The sequence below is a fragment of the Anomaloglossus baeobatrachus genome, chromosome 3, assembly GCF_048569485.1.
Source record: "Anomaloglossus baeobatrachus isolate aAnoBae1 chromosome 3, aAnoBae1.hap1, whole genome shotgun sequence".
Lineage (NCBI taxonomy): Eukaryota > Metazoa > Chordata > Amphibia > Anura > Aromobatidae > Anomaloglossus > Anomaloglossus baeobatrachus.
The window spans coordinates 8,288,786-8,310,049 of record NC_134355.1 but is presented as its reverse complement, the minus strand read 5'-3'; the positions used below and the strand labels follow the sequence as shown (position 1 = coordinate 8,310,049).

Sequence of the window (21,264 nt, the reverse complement as noted above, 5' to 3'; positions counted from 1 at the left end):
TCAACGAAGTGCACCCCAGCATATCTGATGAGGGCTCGCCCCGGCCGACTGCTGGTGGACCTGGAAATGGGACTGGAGGCCCCAGAAGCACTCCCTTCGACAGCTGAATGGGAAACTCAGCGGAGGGTACAATACCGGCAGATTCAAGAATGTGTTGAGAAGAACTTGAGTCGGAGTCGGGAACTGCAGGAGCAGCGCTTCAACCAAAAGGCGTCTGCTGGCCCTTTTCAGCCCGGAGATGTCGTGCTGAAGCGGAAGAGAAGAGCCCACAAGCTGGATGATCAATGGGAGCAAGACCCGTACGTCATACAGCCCACAGGATGGGAAGATGGGAAGGCCTACCAAATCAGTCGTGACCAAGGGGGCACTTTGGCCACGGTTTCCCGGGACCATCTGAAAAGGTGCCCACCAGCCTTAAGAGCGGCGGCTGAAGTACCGGTTCCCCTACCAACAGAAAAGGCAAAAGAGGTGATCCACACTGCAATGGGAGACTTCCCAGCGGACTGGGCGGAATGGCGCGGTGATTCTTCCAGTGATACTGTTCCCACAACCCGTGGATGAAGAAGTGATGGAAGCGGTCAACCGTGAGTCAGTGCCAGTGCCCAGGGATGAACCTGTACCCAGCTCCCCTATGCCTCTGCCTGCCCCACACGATAGCAGGGAGGAGGAACTGATTGTGCCATCTACCCCACTGCCTAGTCCTACTTACACCGGGCCCCGGAGGTCCACCCGTCCCAACCTAGGTAGACCCCCACTTAGGTACAGGGAAACCGTCCTTTAAAAGGGGACCAAAGTCTGTTTGTGTTTGCAAGTTGTTGAAAATGATGATAAGTGATGATAACCGAACAGTTACCTGATTGTCCTACCGTGATTTGGAAAACCGGCCGTTGCCGGCACCGTTGTCCCCGTGGGGACCGTTTGAAAATTGTTTGCATGAGGAACTGCTCATGGACAAGCCCGTGAACTTGCAGGGCAACCACAGACGTTAGTGGCTTGTAAATAAGTTGAGTTACCGTTACCGTTTCCGCAATTGCCGCCTCCGGAGAGGCAGGTTGGAGGGAGGGCCCTCAGCAGAGCAGGCTGGGGCCCAGCCACCACAGGAACCGGTGGCTACCCTCTGGAGGGGAAGGACAGATCCCGCTCGGGTAACTTGGTGCAGGACTGGGGTCAAGGGGTGCTGCCTGTTTTCTAGGGGCAGCATCAGGGCCAGGTTGCTTGGGTGGGAGAGAGCGGAGACCGTAACCGTTAACCGTTTGTTACCGTAACGTTTAAGAAATGTGCCTCCCGATGTGGGATGATGTTCTTTTACTTGTATGTCTGTTACCGTTTTTTTATCTTTTCAGAAAAAACAAAAGGAAAATAAAACCGGTGTTGGACGGGCAGCCCGATGACGGTCTGCGTTTTGCTAAGGGGGAATGTGACGCCCTGGGCAAGCCAGGGGTGACAGGTCACAACACCACACGCACCCCACATTCCCTGCAGGAACACCAAGGTCAGACCAGAAACCCTTGTTGCCTTCCTCCAGGGGCTGGTGATCACACCAGGGGGTGGAGCCAGGCGGTTGGTCTCCACCCACCAAGGAGTTCACAGCCCTGGAGGCGGGAAAACCAGGCAGTTTAGCTCAGGGAAGAGCTTGAGTGAGGAGTGAAGATAGAGTTTGGAGCTTGAAGTAGAAGGAGTAAACAGTGGAGTTGTAGTGAGAGAAGGAGAAAGAGAGAAAGTGACAGCAAGAAGCCTGAAGTTGGTCCGGGTGTGTGCCCTGGACTGAGACAGCAAGGTTGACAGACGGCGGTGACCGTCTGCAGGAGAGATTGCTCGGAGGTTGCCGAAAGGACCGTGGACGGGTGGTGACCAGGCGGTACCCGAGCGGTATACAAAGAACAGTCAGCACCAGGGCAGGGGCCTTTCGGATCCCGGCAAGGCTAGGAGTCGCCATAATTTGCCAAATCCGTCAGTGAAGGGGACCACTGGGTCTCCCAACAACCAAGTCCCGATTGAAGGCAACAGTCCGACCGTTAAGGGGAGACACCGCCACCGCCAAGGCACCAGTTTCCCAGGGCCAGCGCCTGTGGGCAAGAAAGGGGCTCCTCCGGCCCATATCCAAGTCGGGGAGCGGGTTACCGGTGGGAATCCATCGCTACCACAGGACTATACATGGGTGCAGGGAAGAGACCGTCACCGCTAACTGCAGGGAACATCAGCACCGTGGCCGTCCGAGGGACCTGTCCAACCAGCCGTTTGTTTACCGTAGACTGTGTCGTGATTACTGGCTGAGTGAGTACCCCGTGCCGTGCGGCACAGCGCTGCCCCTGCGACCCTGCACCTCCACATGCCCCATAACCCGCCTGTCCACCATCCCAACCCCATCACTGGGCCCCGGGATCACCAAACCCCCTACCCACGGAGGGGCAAATCAACAACTGGCTGCTCCATACCACCACTCCCGGGATCCCCAGACAGAGCAGCGGTGGTGTCCACACAATCACCACAACCGTGGGTGGCGTCACGGACAATAAACTATCCCAACCACCAAACCCCTTTCACTCACGGGCGAGGAGCGCCGCTCGAGTCCCCGGGATCCGGCCCATCGCTCGAGCCACCGAGCAGCAGCGGGCCGCAGCAGTAGCGGCAGCCGGACCCGAGCAGTGGGAGAGCGCAGCGTCCCCTCCTCCGCCCGCGACACTGCCATCCTCAACAATTCGAACCTCCCACTCCCGTCTTCAAGATTTCTCACGAGCTGCGCCTATGCTCTGGAACACACTACCAAGAGCAATCCGATTAATCCCCAACATCCACACCTTTAAGCGGCACCTAAAAACGCCTTTCTTTGGACTAGCCTATCACCTCACTGCCCTGATATAATCCAGTCCCTTTCTGCCCTTCATAACATTTGCTTCCAGTTCTTGTCCCTGGATCTTCTGGTTCCTTCCTCTCCATGCAGTTTTACACTCTGTAACTGTATAAATTCTGGCTGGCGACCGGTCCACACAGGTGGGTGTGAATCCCCTATTAAATCAATGGCTGGATCATATATGACAAGCTTTCCCCCCCCAATTCAGCTTTTGTGCCCCCCTATTTCCTCATAGACTGTAAGCTTATGAGCGCGGCCCTCACTCCTCTCGATATGTGAATTTTGTTTTGTATTGCCTCATATTATCTGCACATGTCCCCTCTGAATTGTAAAGCGCTGCGGAATATGTTGGCGCTATAGAAAAAAAAAATATTATTATAAAAATTATTATTCTGTGCTGAGAGACTGAAGTCCCCTTCCCTCTCCGGTCTTTTCTGCTGGGCCTGACTGAACCCGTGCAGACTCGGACTCCGGTATCCGGGTTGCTTCTTCTGGGGTGAACCGAAGTGGTCCCTTCACCCCTTCTCTGCATCGCCTCACCTCCGACCCTCACACAGGATCCCTCACACAGGATCCCTCACACTTCACTGACTCTGCCAACTGTCTCTTTTCACTCACTCTGACTGGAACTAGCCGGCTCTGACTGGAACTAGCCGGCTCTGACTGGAACTAACCGGCTCTGACTGGAGCTAGCCGGCTCTGACTGGAACTAGCCGGCTCTGACTGGAACTAGCCGGCTCTGACTGGAACTAGCCGGCTCTGACTGGAGCTAGCCGGCTCTGACTGGAACTAGCCGGCTCTGACTGGAACTAGCCGGCTCTGACTGGAGCTAGCCGGCTCTGACTGGAACTAGCCGGCTCTGACTGGAACTAGCCGGCTCTGACTGGAGCTAGCCGGCTCTGACTGGAACTAGCCGGCTCTGACTGGAACTAGCCGGCTCTGACTGGAGCTAGCCGGCTCTGACTGGAACTAGCCGGCTCTGACTGGAACTAGCCGGCTCTGACTGGAACTAGCCGGCTCTGACTGAAACTAGCCGGCTCTGACTGGAGCTAGCCGGCTCTGACTGGAGCTAGCCGGCTCTGACTGGAGCTAGCCGGCTCTGACTGGAGCTAGCTGGCTCTGACTGGAGCTAGCCGGCTCTGACAGGAGCTAACCGGCTCTGACTGGAAATAGCTGGCTCTCACTGGAACTAGCCGGCTCTGACTGGAACTAACTGGTTTGCCGCCCACTCACCTCAGACACCTCACCCACTAAGCTCCACCCTCAGGCTGGTTTCATGGACAGTGCTCACCACTTTACAAGCTCAGCTGCACTAGGCCCTGACCACGGTTTAGTGGAGTGTTGTGATGAGTCTGTCTGTGCAGTCTCCTCCTCCTGTGCAGTGTGTGCAGTCTCCTCCTCCTGTGCAGTGTGTGCAGTCACTGTGTGCAGTCTCCTCCCACTGTGCAGTGTGTGCAGTCTCCTCCTCCTGTGCAGTGTGTGCAGTCTCCTCCTCCTGTGCAGTCACTGTGTGCAGTCTCCTCCTCCTGTGCAGTCACTGTGTGCTCCTCCTCCTGTGCAGTCACTGTGTGCAGTCTCCTCCTCCTGTGCAGTCACTGTGTGCAGTCTCCTCCTCCTGTGCAGTCACTGTGTGCAGTCTCCTCCTCCTGTGCAGTCACTGTGTGCAGTCTCCTCCTCCTGTGCAGTCACTGTGTGCAGTCTCCTCCTCCTGTGCAGTCACTGTGTGCAGTCTCCTTCTCCTGTGCAGTCACTGTGTGCAGTCTCCTCCTCCTGTGCAGTCACTGTGTGCAGTCTCCTCCTCCTGTGCAGTCACTGTGTGCAGTCTCCTCCTCCTGTGCAGTCAGTGTGTGCAGTCTCCTCCTCCTGTGCAGTCACTGTGTGCAGTCTCCTCCTCCTGTGCAGTCACTGTGTGCAGTCTCTTCCTCCTGTGCAGTCACTGTGTGTGCTCCTCCGGGTGTTAGAAGCCTCCCTACTGCGGTAGGAGATTCCTGGCAGCCCTGAGGCATGCGTGTCCCGTGGATCCTGAGACATCTCACTACCAGTCAGGGCGCATCAGTCGTCTGCCAGAAAAAAGCAAGTGAGACAGAGAAACTAAGAGACCTCAGGGTCACAAAGCGTCAGAGATAAATGGAAATTAGATCAGTGATGTCATCAATGTGGGGCGGGGCTGACACCCCTCACATGTATACAGGAAGGTTGTCAGCAGTAATAGAGGAGGTGCGGGGCTGACACCCCTCACATGTATACAGGAAGGTTGTCAGCAGTAATAGAGGAGGGGCGGGGCGGACACCCCTCACACATGTATACAGGCGGGATGTCAGCAGTAATAGAGGAGGGGCGGGGCTGACACCCCTCACACATGTATACAGGCGGGATGTCAGCAGTAATAGAGGAGGGGCGGGGCTGACACCCCTCACACATGTATACAGGCGGGATGTCAGCAGTAATAGAGGAGGGGTGGGGCTGACACCCCTCACACATGTATACAGGTGGGTTATCAGCAGTAATAGAGGAGGGGCGGGGCTGACACCCCTCACACATGTATACAGGAGGGTTGTCAGCAGTAATAGAGGAGGGGCGGGGCTGACACTCCTCACACATGTATACAGGCGGGTTGTCAGCAGTAATAGAGGAAGGGTGGGGCTGACACCCCTCACACATGTATACAGGCGGGATGTCAGCAGTAATAGAGGAAGGGTGGGGCTGACACCCCTCACACATGTATACAGGCTGGTTGTCAGCAGTAATAGATGAGGGGCGGGGCTGACACCTCTTACACATGTATACAGGTGGGTTATCAGCAGTAATAGATGAGGGGCGGGGCTGACACCCCTCACACATGTATACAGGCGGCCTGTCAGCAGTAATAGATGAGGGGCGGGGCTGACACCCCTCACACATGTATACAGGTGGGTTATCAGCAGTAATAGAGGAAGGGCGGGGCTGACACCCCTCACACATGTATACAGGAGGGTTGTCAGCAGTAATAGATGAGGGGCGGGGCTGACACCCCTCACACATGTATACAGGTGGGTTGTCAGCAGTAATAGAGGAAGGGCGGGGCTGACACCCCTCACACATGTATACAGGTGGGTTATCAGCAGTAATAGAGGAGGGGCGGGGCTGACACCCCTCACACATGTATACAGGAGGGTTGTCAGCAGTAATAGAGGAGGGGCGGGGCTGACACTCCTCACACATGTATACAGGCGGGATGTCAGCAGTAATAGAGGAAGGGTGGGGCTGACACCCCTCACACATGTATACAGGTGGGTTATCAGCAGTAATAGAGGAAGGGCGGGGCTGACACCCCTCACACATGTATACAGGCGGCCTGTCAGCAGTAATAGAGGAAGGGCGGGGCTGACACCCCTCACACATGTATACAGGTGGGATGTCAGCAGTAATAGAGGAAGGGTGGGGCTGACACCCCTCACACATGTATACAGGCGGGATGTCAGCAGTAATAGAGGAAGGGTGGGGCTGACACCCCTCACACATGTATACAGGAGGGTTGTCAGCAGTAATAGAGGAAGGGCGGGGCTGACACCCCTCACACATGAATACAGGCGGGTTGTCAGCAGTAATAGATGAGGGGCGGGGCTGACACCCCTCACACATGTATACAGGAGGGTTGTCAGCAGTAATAGAGGAGGGGCGGGGCTGACACCCCTCACACATGTATACAGGCTGGTTGTCAGCAGTAATAGAGGAGGGGCAGGGCTGACACTCCTCACACATGTATACAGGCGGGATGTCAGCAGTAATAGAGGAGGGGCAGGGCTGACACTCCTCACACATGTATACAGGCTGGTTGTCAGCAGTAATAGAGGAGGGGCGGGGCTGACACCCCTCACACATGTATACAGGCGGGATGTCAGCAGTAATAGAGGAGGGGCAGGGCTGACACTCCTCACACATGTATACAGGAGGGTTGTCAGCAGTAATAGAGGAGGGGCGGGGCTGACACTCCTCACACATGTATACAGGAGGGTTGTCAGCAGTAATAGAGGAGGGGCGGGGCTGACACCCCTCACACATGTATACAGGCTGGTTGTCAGCAGTAATAGAGGAGGGGCGGGGCTGACACCCCTCACACATGTATACAGGCTGGTTGTCAGCAGTAATAGAGGAGGGGCGGGGCTGACACCCCTCACACATGTATACAGGCTGGTTGTCAGCAGTAATAGAGGAGGGGCGGGGCTGACACTCCTCACACATGTATACAGGAGGGTTGTCAGCAGTAATAGAGGAGGGGCGGGGCTGACACTCCTCACACATGTATACAGGAGGGTTGTCAGCAGTAATAGAGGAGGGGCGGGGCTGACACCCCTCACACATGTATACAGGAGGGTTGTCAGCAGTAATAGAGGAGGGGCGGGGCTGACACCCCTCACACATGTATACAGGCGGGTTGTCAGCAGTAATAGAGGAGGGGCGGGGCTGACACTCCTCACACATGTATACAGGCGGGTTGTCAGCAGTAATAGAGGAGGGGCGGGGCTGACACTCCTCACACATGTATACAGGAGGGTTGTCAGCAGTAATAGAGGAGGGGCGGGGCTGACACCCCTCACACATGTATACAGGCGGGTTGTCAGCAGTAATAGAGGAGGGGCGGGGCTGACACTCCTCACACATGTATACAGGCGGGTTGTCAGCAGTAATAGATGAGGGGTAGGGCTGACACTCCTCACACATGTATACAGGCGGGTTGTCAGCAGTAATAGAGGAGGTGCGGGGCTGACACCCCTCACACATGTATACAGGCGGGTTGTCAGCAGTAATAGAGGAGGGGCGGGGCTGACACTCCTCACACATGTATACAGGCGGGTTGTCAGCAGTAATAGAGGAGGGGCGGGGCTGACACCCCTCACACATGTATACAGGCTGGTTGTCAGCAGTAATAGAGGAGGGGCGGGGCTGACACCCCTCACACATGTATACAGGCTGGTTGTCAGCAGTAATAGAGGAGGTGCGGGGCTGACACTCCTCACACATGTATACAGGCGGGTTGTCAGCAGTAATAGAGGAGGGGCGGGGCTGACACCCCTCACACATGTATACAGGCGGGTTGTCAGCAGTAATAGATGAGGGGCGGGGCTGACACCCCTCACACATGTATACAGGAGGGTTGTCAGCAGTAATAGAGGAGAGGCGGGGCTGACACCCCTCACACATGTATACAGGCTGGTTGTCAGCAGTAATAGAGGAGGGGCGGGGCTGACACCCCTCACACATGTATACAGGCTGGTTGTCAGCAGTAATAGAGGAGGGGCGGGGCTGACACCCCTCACACATGTATACAGGAGGGTTGTCAGCAGTAATAGAGGAGGGGCGGGGCTGACACCCCTCACACATGTATACAGGCGGGTTGTCAGCAGTAATAGAGGAGGTGCGGGGCTGACACTCCTCACACATGTATACAGGAGGGTTGTCAGCAGTAATAGAGGAGGTGCGGGGCTGACACCCCTCACACATGTATACAGGCGGGTTGTCAGCAGTAATAGAGGAAGGGTGGGGATGACACCCCTCACACATGTATACAGGAGGGTTGTCAGCAGTAATAGAGGAGGGGCAGGGCTGACACCCCTCACACATGTATACAGGGTAGTTGTCAGCAGTGATGGATGGATTGGTGTCTCTTAGGTCTCCAGTGTCTCCATCCATCGTGGTAATTATTCTGGTTGATGTTTCGCCTCTTCTTATGCTCCTTCTTGGGTCTTTCAGTTCCTCCGGTCGTGGAGCCGAAGTTCCAGGACATCCGGTTAGCGATGAAGCGCAGCGTCACCCTGAGGTGTAACATGGTGAAGGGGAGTCCGGTGAAAGTGGCCACTGCAGTTTGGCGGTTTAATGGGAAGCTGTTGGGCGATTCCCCAGCGGAACAGCCGGAGTTTTCCGAATACAAGATCAACAGCACCAGCCGGGACAGGAGCGGCCCCTACGAGTGCAGCATCTCCAACGATGTGGGCTCTGACTCCTGCGTCTTCCAGGTGACTGGTGAGTGGCCGCATTGTTCTCTGTGCATTGTCCGCTGGGACCTGAACAATCCTCATATAGTGGGGTCACACTTTCCGATAAATGCCCAAGAAGTGAGAGCATCTGACCAGCGGGTCACTTCTATCATAGTCCCATGTAGTGCCCGGTCTTCGTCTGACCAGCGGGTCACTTCTATCATAGTCCCGTGTGGCGCACGGTCTTCGTGTGACCAGCGGGTCACTTCTATCATAGTCCCGTGTGGCGCACAGTCTTCGTGTGACCAGCGGGTCACTTCTATCATAGTCCCATGTGGTGCCCGGTCTTCGTCTGACCAGCGGGTCACTTCTATCATAGTCCCATGTGGTGCCCGGTCCTCGTGTGACCAGCGGGTCACTTCTATCATAGTCCCATGTGGTGCCCGGTCTTCGTCTGACCAGTGGGTCACTTCTATCATAGTCCCATGAGGTGCCCGGTCTTTGTCTGACCAGCGGGTCACTTCTATCATAGTCCCATGTGGCGCCCGGTCTTCGTCTGACCAGCGGGTCACTTCTATCATAGTCCCATGAGGTGCCCGGTCTTTGTCTGACCAGCGGGTCACTTCTATCATAGTCCCATGTGGCGCCCGGTCTTCGTCTGACCAACGGGTCACTTCTATCATAGTCCCGTGTGGTGCACGGTCTTCGTGTGACCAGCGGGTCACTTCTATCATAGTCCCATGTTGTTCCCGGTCTTCGTCTGACCAGCGGGTCACTTCTATCATAGTCCCATGTGGTGCCCGGTCCTCGGTGTGACCAGTGGGTCACTTCTATTATAGTCCCATGTGGTGCCTGGTCTTCGTCTGACCAGCGGGTCACTTCTATCATAGTCCCATGTGGCGCCCGTTCTTTGTCTGACCAGCAGGTTACTTCTATCATGGTCCCATGAGGTGCCCGGTCTTCATCTGACCAGCGGGTCACTTCTATCATAGTCCCATGTGGCGCACGGTCTTCGTGTGACCAGCGGGTCACTTCTATCATAGTCCCGTGTGGCGCACGGTCTTCGTGTGACCAGCGGGTCACTTCTATCATAGTCCCATGTGGTGCCCGGTCCTCGTGTGACCAGCGGGTCACTTCTATCATAGTCCCATGTGGTGCCCGGTCTTCGTCTGACCAGCGGGTCACTTCTATCATAGTCCCATGTAGTGCCCGGTCTTCGTCTGACCAGCGGGTCACTTCTATCATAGTCCCATGTAGTGCCCGGTCTTCGTGTGACCAGCGGGTCACTTCTATCATAGTCCCGTGTGGCGCACGGTCTTCGTGTGACCAGCGGGTCACTTCTATCATAGTCCCGTGTGGCGCACAGTCTTCGTGTGACCAGCGGGTCACTTCTATCATAGTCCCATGTGGTGCCCGGTCTTCGTCTGACCAGCGGGTCACTTCTATCATAGTCCCATGTGGTGCCCGGTCCTCGTGTGACCAGCGGGTCACTTCTATCATAGTCCCATGTGGTGCCCGGTCTTCGTCTGACCAGCGGGTCACTTCTATCATAGTCCCATGAGGTGCCCGGTCTTTGTCTGACCAGCGGGTCACTTTTATCATAGTCCCATGTGGCGCCCGGTCTTCGTCTGACCAACGGGTCACTTCTATCATAGTCCCGTGTGGTGCACGGTCTTCGTGTGACCAGCGGGTCACTTCTATCATAGTCCCATGTTGTGCCCGGTCTTCGTCTGACCAGCGGGTCACTTCTATCATAGTCCCATGTGGTGCCCGGTCCTCGGTGTGACCAGTGGGTCACTTCTATTATAGTCCCATGTGGTGCCTGGTCTTCGTCTGACCAGCGGGTCACTTCTATCATAGTCCCATGTGGCGCCCGTTCTTTGTCTGACCAGCAGGTTACTTCTATCATGGTCCCATGAGGTGCCCGGTCTTCATCTGACCAGCGGGTCACTTCTATCATAGTCCCATGTGGCGCACGGTCTTCGTGTGACCAGCGGGTCACTTCTATCATAGTCCCGTGTGGCGCACGGTCTTCGTGTGACCAGCGGGTCACTTCTATCATAGTCCCGTGTGGCGCACGGTCTTCGTGTGACCAGCGGGTCACTTCTATCATAGTCCCATGTGGTGCCCGGTCCTCGTGTGACCAGCGGGTCACTTCTATCATAGTCCCATGTGGTGCCCGGTCTTCGTCTGACCAGCGGGTCACTTCTATCATAGTCCCATGAGGTGCCCGGTCTTTGTCTGACCAGCGGGTCACTTCTATCATAGTCCCATGTGGCGCCCGGTCTTCGTCTGACCAACGGGTCACTTCTATCATAGTCCCATGTGGCGCCCGGTCTTCGTGTGATCAGCGGGTCACTTCTATCATAGTCCCGTGTGGTGCCCGGTCTTCGTCTGACCAGCGGGTCACTTCTATCATAGTCCCATGAGGTGCCCGGTCTTTGTCTGACCAGCGGGTCACTTCTATCATAGTCCCATGTGGCGCCCGGTCTTCGTCTGACCAACGGGTCACTTCTATCATAGTCCCATGTGGCGCCCGGTCTTCGTGTGATCAGCGGGTCACTTCTATCATAGTCCCGTGTGGTGCACGGTCTTCGTGTGACCAGCGGGTCACTTCTATCATAGTCCCATGTTGTGCCCGGTCTTCGTCTGACCAGCGGGTCACTTCTATCATAGTCCCATGTGGTGCCCGGTCCTCGGTGTGACCAGTGGGTCACTTCTATCATAGTCCCACGTGGCGCCCGTTCTTTGTCTGACCAGCAGGTTACTTCTATCATGGTCCCATGAGGTGCCCGGTCTTCATCTGACCAGCGGGTCACTTCTATCATAGTCCCATGTGGCGCCTGTTCTTCGTCTGACCAGCAGGTTACTTCTATCATGATCCCATGTGGTGCCCGGTCTTCGTCTGACCAGCGGGTCACTTCTATCATAGTCCCATGTGGTGCCCGGTCTTCGTCTGACCAGCGGGTCACTTCTATCATGGTCCCATGTGGTGCCTGGTGTTCATCTGACCAGCGGGTCACTTCTATCATAGTCCCATATAGTGCCCGGTCTTCGTCTGACCAGCGGGTCACTTCTATCATAGTCCCATGAGGTGCCCGGTCTTCGTCTGACCAGCGGGTCACTTCTATCATAGTCCCATGTGGTGCCCGGTCTTCGTCTGACCAGCGGGTCACTTCTATCATAGTCCCATGTGGCGCCCGGTCTTCGTGTGACCAGCGGGTCACTTCTATCATAGCCCCATGTGGCGCATGGTCTTCGTCTGACCAGTGGGTCACTTCTATTATAGTCCCATGTGGTGCCCGGTCTTCATCTGACTAGCGGGTCACTTCTATCATGGTCCCATGTGGTGCCCGGTCTTCGTCCGACCAGCTGGTCACTTCTATCATAGTCCCATGTGGTGCCCGGTCTTCATCTGACTAGCGGGTCACTTCTATCATAGTCCCATGTGGTGCCCGGTCTTCATCTGACCAGATGGTCACTTCTATCATAGTCCCATGTGGCGCCCGGTCTTCGTCTGACCAGCGGGTCACTTCTATCATAGTCCCATGTGGTGCCCGGTCTTCGTCTGACCAGCAGGTCACTTCTATCATAGTCCCATGGGGCGCCTGGTCTTCGTCTGACCAGCAGGTCACTTCTATCATAGTCCCATGTGGCGCCCGGTCTTCGTCTGACCAGCGGGTCACTTCTATCATAGACCCATGAGGTGCCCGGTCTTCGTGTGACCAGCGGGTCACTTCTATCATAGACCCATGTGGTGCCCGGTCTTCATCTGACCAGCTGGTCACTTCTATCATAGTCCCATGTGGTGCCCGGTCTTCATCTGACCAGCGGGTCACTTCTATCATAGTCCCATGTGGTGCCTGGTCTTCGTCTGACCAGCGGGTCACTTCTATCATAGTCCCATGTGGTGCCCGGTCTTCGTCTGACCACCGGGTCACTTCTATCATAGACCCATGTGGTGCCCGGTCTTCGTGTGACCAGCGGGTCACTTCTATCATAGACCCATGTGGTGCCTGGTCTTCGTCTGACCAGCGGGTGAGTTCTATCATGGTCCCATGTGGCGCCCGGTCTTCCCGGTGGATACATTGTTACCGCTGCGCTTCCTCTGACGTCTTCCTGTTCTGACTCCTTCGTCTTCCAGGTCGAGCGTACAACCCCGAATTCTACTATGACACCCTGAACCCCATCGTGAGCTACAAACAGACCAAGAACTACTCCTATCTCCTGCAGTGGACCCAGAAGGATCCCGGCGCCGTGGACCCGGTTCTGCGGTACAAGCTAGAGCTGAAGCCGGTAAGTGCCTGGAGATTATACGGTATAATGTGTCTGCAGCACCACGGACCCTCCCCCCACTGTCTGTAGATATGACTCCACTCATCAACCAGGAGGCTCAGGATGAGCAGATCCATACAGCCTGGAGGAACCCTCTGGTTCTGTGAGAAATAACGCTGCACCGATGGCTGTATGGGGTCCTGGCTGTGTATATTTTGGAAGAATCCATAGTGGTGATGTTTTTTCTGTACGGTGTCGGCCCCCCTGGTATTCCGAGCGCCGCGCGTCCGGAGGGTGCAGGCGTCATTGTTTTCTGTGCTGCTCGGTATCTTCTGCGGCTTCTTCATCCCATTATGTTTCAGCAGACGGCAATAATGTAATCGCCCCATAGAAGACGATGCACTCAACCAAGAGCCACACAAAGCACCCGAAAAGCATAAAAGCACCGCTACAGCGGGAGACATGTATACAATGGATGAGAATCGCACCGCTGCACAGTATACACAGCTCCGAGACCTGCAGAAAACCGTACACCACACCTATAAGAGCCTATTATCATACTGGTCCTGTATTATACTCCAGAGCTGCACTCACTGTTCTGCTGGTGCAGTCACTGTGTACATACATTACTGATCCTGAGTTACCTCCTGTATTATATTCCAGAGCTGCACTCACTATTCTGCCTGGTGCAGTCACTGTGTACATACATTACTGATCCTGAGTTACCTCCTGTATTATACTCCAGAGCTGCACTCACTATTCTGCTGGTGCAGTCACTGTGTACATACATTACATTACTGATCCTGAGTCACCTTCTGTATTATACTCCAGAGCTGCAGTCACTATTCTGCTGCTGCAGTCACTGTGTATATACATTACATTACTGATCCTGAGTTACCTCCTGTATTATACTCCAGAGCTGCACTCACTATTCTGCTGGTGCAGTCACTGTGTACATACATTACTGATCCTGAGTTACCTCCTGTATTATACTCCAGAGCTGCAACTCACTATTCTGCTGGTGTAGTCACTGTGTACATACATTACGTTACTGATCCTGAGTTACCTCCTGTATTATACTCCAGAGCTGCACTCACTATTCTGCTGGTGCAGTCACTGTGTACATACATTACTGATCCTGAGTTACCTCCTGTATTATACTCCAGAGCTGCACTCACTATTCTGCTGGTGCAGTCACTGTGTACATACATTACATTACTGATCCTGAGGTACCTCCTGTATTATACTCCAGAGCTGCACTCACTATTCTGCTGGTGCAGTCACTGTGTACATACATTAACATTACATTACTGATCCTGAGTTACCTCCTGTATTATACTCCAGAGCTGCAGTCACTATTCTGCTGGTGCAGTCACTGTGTACATACATTACATTACTGATCCTGAGTTACCTCCTGTATTATACTCCAGAGCTGCACTCACTATTCTGCTGGTGCAGTCACTGTGTACATACATTACATTACTGATCCTGAGTTACATCCTGTATTATACTCCAGAGCTGCACTCACTATTCTGCTGGTGCAGTCACTGTGCACATAGATTACATTACTGATCCTGAGTTACCTCCTGTATTATACTCCAGAGCTGCACTCACTATTCTGCTGGTGCAGTTACTGTGCACATACATTACATTACTGATCCTGAGTTACCTCCTTTATTATACTCCAGAGCTGCGCTCACTATTCTAACATGTCTCTTTTGGTCACATTTGATCCTTTCTTCCGTCACTCCAGGTCCCAGTGTCTTGGTGGTCTGGGCTGGCGGTGGTCTCCTCTGAGGTTACCTTGGTTGCTGGTAGTGCCTGCGCCCGGCTGAGGATTTGGTGACGGAGTCAGTGACCCGCCGGTTGCGTTCTTGTGAATGGGGGTAGTGACCTTTCTGTCTGCACGCGTCAGTCAGCGCGGAGACATGGACGGCTTGTGACAGCTGCGCGCACATTACACAGGTCGCGGATCTGTCGTCTTCTATCAGGAATAAGTGTACGATGTGTCCTGTGGATTCTCTGCATCCAATATTCATGACCCCCCCCTCCCCCATCATCAGTCCCTGACCTAAAAACCAAAGTAATGGCAATCATACAATATCTCTGGAAAGGTCGCAAACAAGTCTGTGCAGCAAAGAACAAACAGTCTCATGTACAACAGATAATATGATTGTAGAACTGTACAGACTCGGTCCACAGTACATGAGTGCATGCAAGTCTGTGCAGCTATGAGAAAATACCAACTCTATGCAGCATGAAGAAGCAGTCACCTGTACAGCAGATAATACAAGTTTGTGCAGCATGGAGAGGCAGGATACTGTAAAGCAGGCAATACTAATCTGTGCAGCATGGAAATGCAGTGTACTGTACAGCAGATTATAATAGGCAGGGCAACATGGAGATTCAGTCCACGGTTCAGCAGATAATACACATCCATCTTTGCGGTATGGAGAGGCAGTCTACTGTAGAGCAGATGATACACCCCTGTGCAGCATGGAGAGGCAGTGTACTGTATAGTAGATGTTACAAGCCTGTGCAGCATAAAGAAGCAGTGTTTTGTACAGCATATGATTCAAGTCTGGGCAGCATGGAGAGGCAGTGTACTGTAGAGCAGATTATACAGATCTGTGCAGTATGGAGAGGCAGTGTACTGTAGAGCAGATTATACAGATCTGTGCAGTATGGAAAGGCAGTGTACTGTAGAGCAGATTATACAGATCTGTGCAGTATGGAGAGGCAGTGTACTGTAGAGCAGATTATACAGATCTGTGCAGTATGGAAAGGCAGTGTACTGTAGAGCAGATTATACAGATCTGTGCAGCATGGAGAGGCAGTGTACTGTAGAGCAGATTATACAGATCTGTGCAGCATGGAGAGGCAGTGTACTGTAGAGCAGATTATACCAATCTGTGCAGCATGGAGAGGCAGTGTACTGTAGAGCAGATTATACCGATCTGTGCTGTATGGAGAGGCAGTGTACTGTACAGCAGTGAAGTATAATGCTGGTCACTGATATATGGAGTCCTGTGCTTGCTGGAAGTGTCCGCTCCGCACGCTCCGCATGCTCTGCACACTCCGCACGCTCTGCACGCACTCTGCTCTGTGCTCTACATGTGCAGATCCTGAGGGTTTCAGTGAATCTTTGTACATTGATACAATCTGTGTAATCGGAGCCACATTGTGACCCCACATAACTGGATTGGGGGGTCTTGGATAAGCTGAGCAGATATTTCCTGCTGGAATCTGGTTATCACTCAGTGCGGCGCACGCTCATAGAGACCCTCACTCGTCCCCTCCAGTGAGCACAGATGGGGGTGAGCGCTGAGAGGGTCCCGGGCTGAGGGGAGTAATGGAGGAGCCCGAGAATCACGGGCTGGAGGTAGGAGGATGGGACGGGGAATCACAGACCGGAGGCAGAAGCAGGGGCCAGGGAATCACAGGCGCGAGGCAGGAGGATGGGCCGGGGAATCACAGACGGGTGGCAGGAGGAGGGGTCGGGAAATCACAGATCGGAGGCGGGAGGAGGGGCCAGGGAATCACAGACGGTAGGCAGGCAGAGGGGTCGGTAAATCACAGACTGGAGGCAGGAGGATGGGTCAAGAAATCACAGACGGGAGGCAGGAGAATCGGCTGGTGAATCACAGGCGGGAGGCAGGTGGAGGGGCCCGGGAATCACAGACCGGAGGCAGGAGGAGGGGCCAGGGAATCACAGACCGGAGGCAGGAGGAGGGGCCAGGGAATCACAGGCACGAGGCAGGAAAATCGGACGGGGAATCACAGATGGGAGGCAGGAGGATGGGCCGGGGAATCACAGACCGGAGGCAGGAGAAGGGGTAAGGGAAGCATAGACCGGAGGCGGGAAAATGGGCCTGGAAAATCACAGACAGGAGGCAGGCGGAGGGGCCAGGGAATCACAGACGGGAGGTAGGAGGAGAGTCTGGGAAATCAGACAAGAGGCAGGAGGGGGGGGCTGGGGAATCACAGACGGGAGGTAGAAGGAGGGTCTGGGAAATCACACACGGGAGGCAGTTGGAGGGGCCGGAAAATCACAGACCAGAGGCAGGAGGAGGGATCGGGAATCACAGAAGGAAAAAGGAGGGGTCGGGGTATCACAGACAGTAGGATGGGCCGGTGAATCACAGATCGGAAGCAGGAGGAAGGGCCCACAATTACACACAGGAGGCAGGAAGAGGGGTCGGAGGAATCCCAGACAGGAGGTAGGAGGAGGGGCCGAGAAGCACAGATCGGAGGCGGGAGAAGGAGTCGAGAATCATAGACAGGAGGCAGCAGAAGGAGTCGGGAATCACAGATTATAGGCACGCATCGGGGCTGGGGAATTACAGACTGGAGGCAGGTGGAGGGTCGGGATATCACAGATGGGATGCAGTTGAAGAGGCAGGGAATGACAGACGGGAGGCAGGTGGAGGGGCTGGGGAATCATACATGGGAGGCAGGAGGAGGGGTCAGGATATCACAGATCAAAGGCAGCCACCACTAGGGGGAGCTCCCTGTATACAGAGACACATGATAAGATTCTGTCTGCAGTCACCACTAGGGGGAGCTCCCTGTATACAGAGATACATGATAAGATCCTGTCTGCAGCCACCACTAGAGGGAGCTCCCTGTATACAGAGATACATGATAAGATCCTGTCTGCAGCCACCACTAGGGGGAGCTCCCTGTATACAGAGATACATGATAAGATCCTGTCTACAGTCACCACTAGGGGGAGCTCCCTGTATACAGAGATACATGATAAGGTCCTGTCTGCAGTCACCACTAGGGGGAGCTCCCTGTATACAGAGATACATGATAAGATCCTGTCTGCAGCCACCACTAGGGGGAGCTCCCTGTATACAGAGATACATGATAAGATCCTGTCTGCAGCCACCACTAGGGGGAGCTCCCTATATACAGAGATACATGATAAGACCCTGTCTGCAGTCACCACTGGGGGGAGCTCCCTGTATACAGAGATACATGATAAGATCCTGTCTGCAGTCACCACTAGGGGGAGCTCCCTGTATACAGAGATACATGATAAGGTCCTGTCTGCAGTCACCACTAGGGGGAGCTCCCTGTATACAGAGATACATGATAAGATCCTGTCTGCAGCCACCACTAGGGGGAGCTCCCTGTATACAGAGATACATGATAAGATCCTGTCTGCAGCCACCACTAGGGGGAGCTCCCTATATACAGAGATACATGATAAGACCCTGTCTGCAGTCACCACTGGGGGGAGCTCCCTGTATACAGAGATACATGATAAGATCCTGTCTGCAGCCACCACTAGGGGGAGCTCCCTATATACAGAGATACATGATAAGACCCTGTCTGCAGTCACCACTGGGGGGAGCTCCCTGTATACAGAGATACATGATAAGACCCTGTCTGCAGTCACCACTAGGGGGAGCTCCCTGTATACAGAGATACATGATAAGATCCTGTCTGCAGCCACCACTAGAGGGAGCTCCCTATATACAGAGATACATGATAAGATCCTGTCTGCAGCCACCACTAGGGGGAGCTCCCTGTATACAGAGATACATGATAAGATCCTGTCTGCAGTCACCACTAGGGGGAGCTCCCTGTATACAGAGATACATGATAAGACCCTGTCTGCAGTCACCACTGGGGGGAGCTCCCTGTATACAGAGATACATGATAAGATCCTGTCTGCAGCCACCACTAGGGGGAGCTCCCTGTATACAGAGATACATGATAAGATCCTGTCTGCAGTCACCACTAGGGGGAGCTTCCTGTATACAGAGATACATGCTAAGATCCTGTCTGCAGCCACCACTAGGGGGAGTTCCCTGTATACAGAGATACATGATAAGACCCTGTCTGCAGTCACCACTGGGGGGAGCTCCCTGTATACAGAGATACATGATAAGATCCTGTCTGCAGTCACCACTAGGGGGAGCTCCCTGTATACAGAGATACATGATAAGATCCTTTCTGCAGCCACCACTAGGGGGAGCTCCCTGTATACAGAGATACATGATAAGATACTGTCTGCAGCCACCACTAGGGGGATCTCCCTGTATACAGAGATACATGATAAGACCCTGTCTGCAGCCACCACTAGGGGGAGCTCCCTGTATACAGAGATACATGACTAGATTCTGTCTGCAGTCACCACTAGGGGGAGCTCCCTGTATACAGAGATACATGATAAGATCCTGTCTGCAGCCACCACTAGGGGGAGCTCCCTGTATACAGAGATTCATGATAAGATCCTGTCTGCAGCCACCACTAGGGGGATCTCCCTGTATACAGAGATACATGATAAGACCCTGTCTGCAGCCACCACTAGGGGGAGCTCCCTGTATACAGAGATACATGACTAGATTCTGTCTGCAGCCACCACTAGGGGGATCTCCCTGTATACAGAGATACATGATAAGATCCTGTCTGCAGTAACCACTAGGGGGAGCTCCCTGTATACAGAGATACATGATAAGATTCTGTCTGCAGCCACCACTAGGGGGAGCTCCCTGTATACACAGATACATGATAAGATCCTGTCTGCAGTCACCACTAGGGGGAGCTCCCTGTATACAGAGATACATGATAAGATCCTGTCTGCAGCCACCACTAGGGGGAGCTCCCTGTATACAGAGATACATGATAAGATCCTGTCTGCAGTCACCACTAGGGGGAGTTCCCTGTATACAGAGATACATGATAAGATTCTGTCTGCAGCCACCACTAGGGGGAGCTCCCTGTATACAGAGATACATGATAAGATCCTGTCTGCAGCCACCACTAGGGGGAGCTCCCTGTATACACAGATACATGATAAGATCCTGTCTGCAGTCACCACTAGGGGGAGCTCCCTGTATACAGAGATACATGATAAGATCCTGTCTGCAGCCACCACTAGGGGGAGTTCCCTGTATACAGAGATACATGATAAGATTCTGTCTGCAGCCACCACTAGGGGAAGCTCCCTGTATACAGAGATACATGATAAGATTCTGTCTGCAGCCACCACTAGGGGGAGCTCCCTGTATACAGAGATACATGATAAGATCCTGTCTGCAGTCACCACTAGGGGGAGTTCCCTGTATACAGAGATACATGATAAGATCCTGTCTGCAGCCACCACTAGGGGGAGCTCCCTGTATACAGAGATACATGATAAGATCCTGTCTGCAGCCACCACTAGAGGGAGCTCCCTGTATACACAGATACATGATAAGATCCTGTCTGCAGTCACCACTAGGGGGAGCTCCCTGTATACAGAGATACATGATAAGATCCTGTCTGCAGTCACCACTAGGGGGAGCTCCCTGTATACAGAGATACATGATAAGATCCTGTCTGCAGCCACCACTAGGGGGAGCTCCCTGTATACAGAGATACATGATAAGATCCTGTCTGCAGCCACCACTAGGGGGAGCTCCCTGTATACAGAGATACATGATAAGGTCCTGTCTGCAGCCACCACTAGGGGGAGCTCCCTGTATACAGAGCTACATGGTAAGATTCTGTGTGCAGCCACCACTAGGGGGAGCTCCCTGTATACAGAGATACATGATAAGATTCTGTCTGCAGCCACCACGAGGGGGAGCTCCCTGTATACAGAGATACATGGTAAGATTCTGTGTGCAGCCACCACTAGGGGGAGCTCCCTGTATACAGAGATACATGATAAGATCCTGTCTGCAGCCACCACTAGGGGGAGCTCCCTGTATACAGAGATAGATGATAAGATCCTGTCTGCAGCCACCACTAGGGGGAGCTCCCTGTATACAGAGATACATGATAAGATCCTGTCTGCAGCCACCACTAGGGGGAGCTCCCTGTATACAGAGATACATGATAAGGTCCTGTCTGCAGCCACCACTAGGGGGAGCTCCCTGTATACAGAGCTACATGGTAAGATTCTGTGTGCAGCCACCACTAGGGGAAGCTCCCTGTATACAGAGATACATGATAAGATTCTGTCTGCAGCCACCACTAGGGGGAGCTCCCTGTATACAGAGCTACATGGTAAGATTCTGTGTGCAGCCACCACTAGGGGGAGCTCCCTGTATACAGAGATACATGATAAGATTCTGTGTGCAGCCACCACTAGGGGGAGCTCCCTGTATACAGAGATACATGATAAAGTCCTGTCTGCAGCCACCACTAGGGGGAGCTCCCTGTATACAGAGCTACATGGTAAGA

At 53.9% G+C, this 21,264-nt stretch overlaps 1 protein-coding gene across 5 annotated transcripts in view; it reads left to right on the top strand.

The window, feature by feature from the left end:
- Positions 1–21,264, top strand: part of MDGA1 (MAM domain containing glycosylphosphatidylinositol anchor 1) — a 506,924-nt gene that overhangs the window by 382,532 nt on the left and 103,128 nt on the right. For all 5 annotated transcript variants that reach the window (XM_075338981.1, XM_075338978.1, XM_075338979.1 and 2 more), the window contains 2 exons: positions 8,582–8,851; positions 12,950–13,101. In XM_075338981.1, the coding sequence (XP_075195096.1) occupies positions 8,582–8,851; positions 12,950–13,101 (422 nt within the window). The remainder of the gene's footprint in view (positions 1–8,581; positions 8,852–12,949; positions 13,102–21,264) is intronic.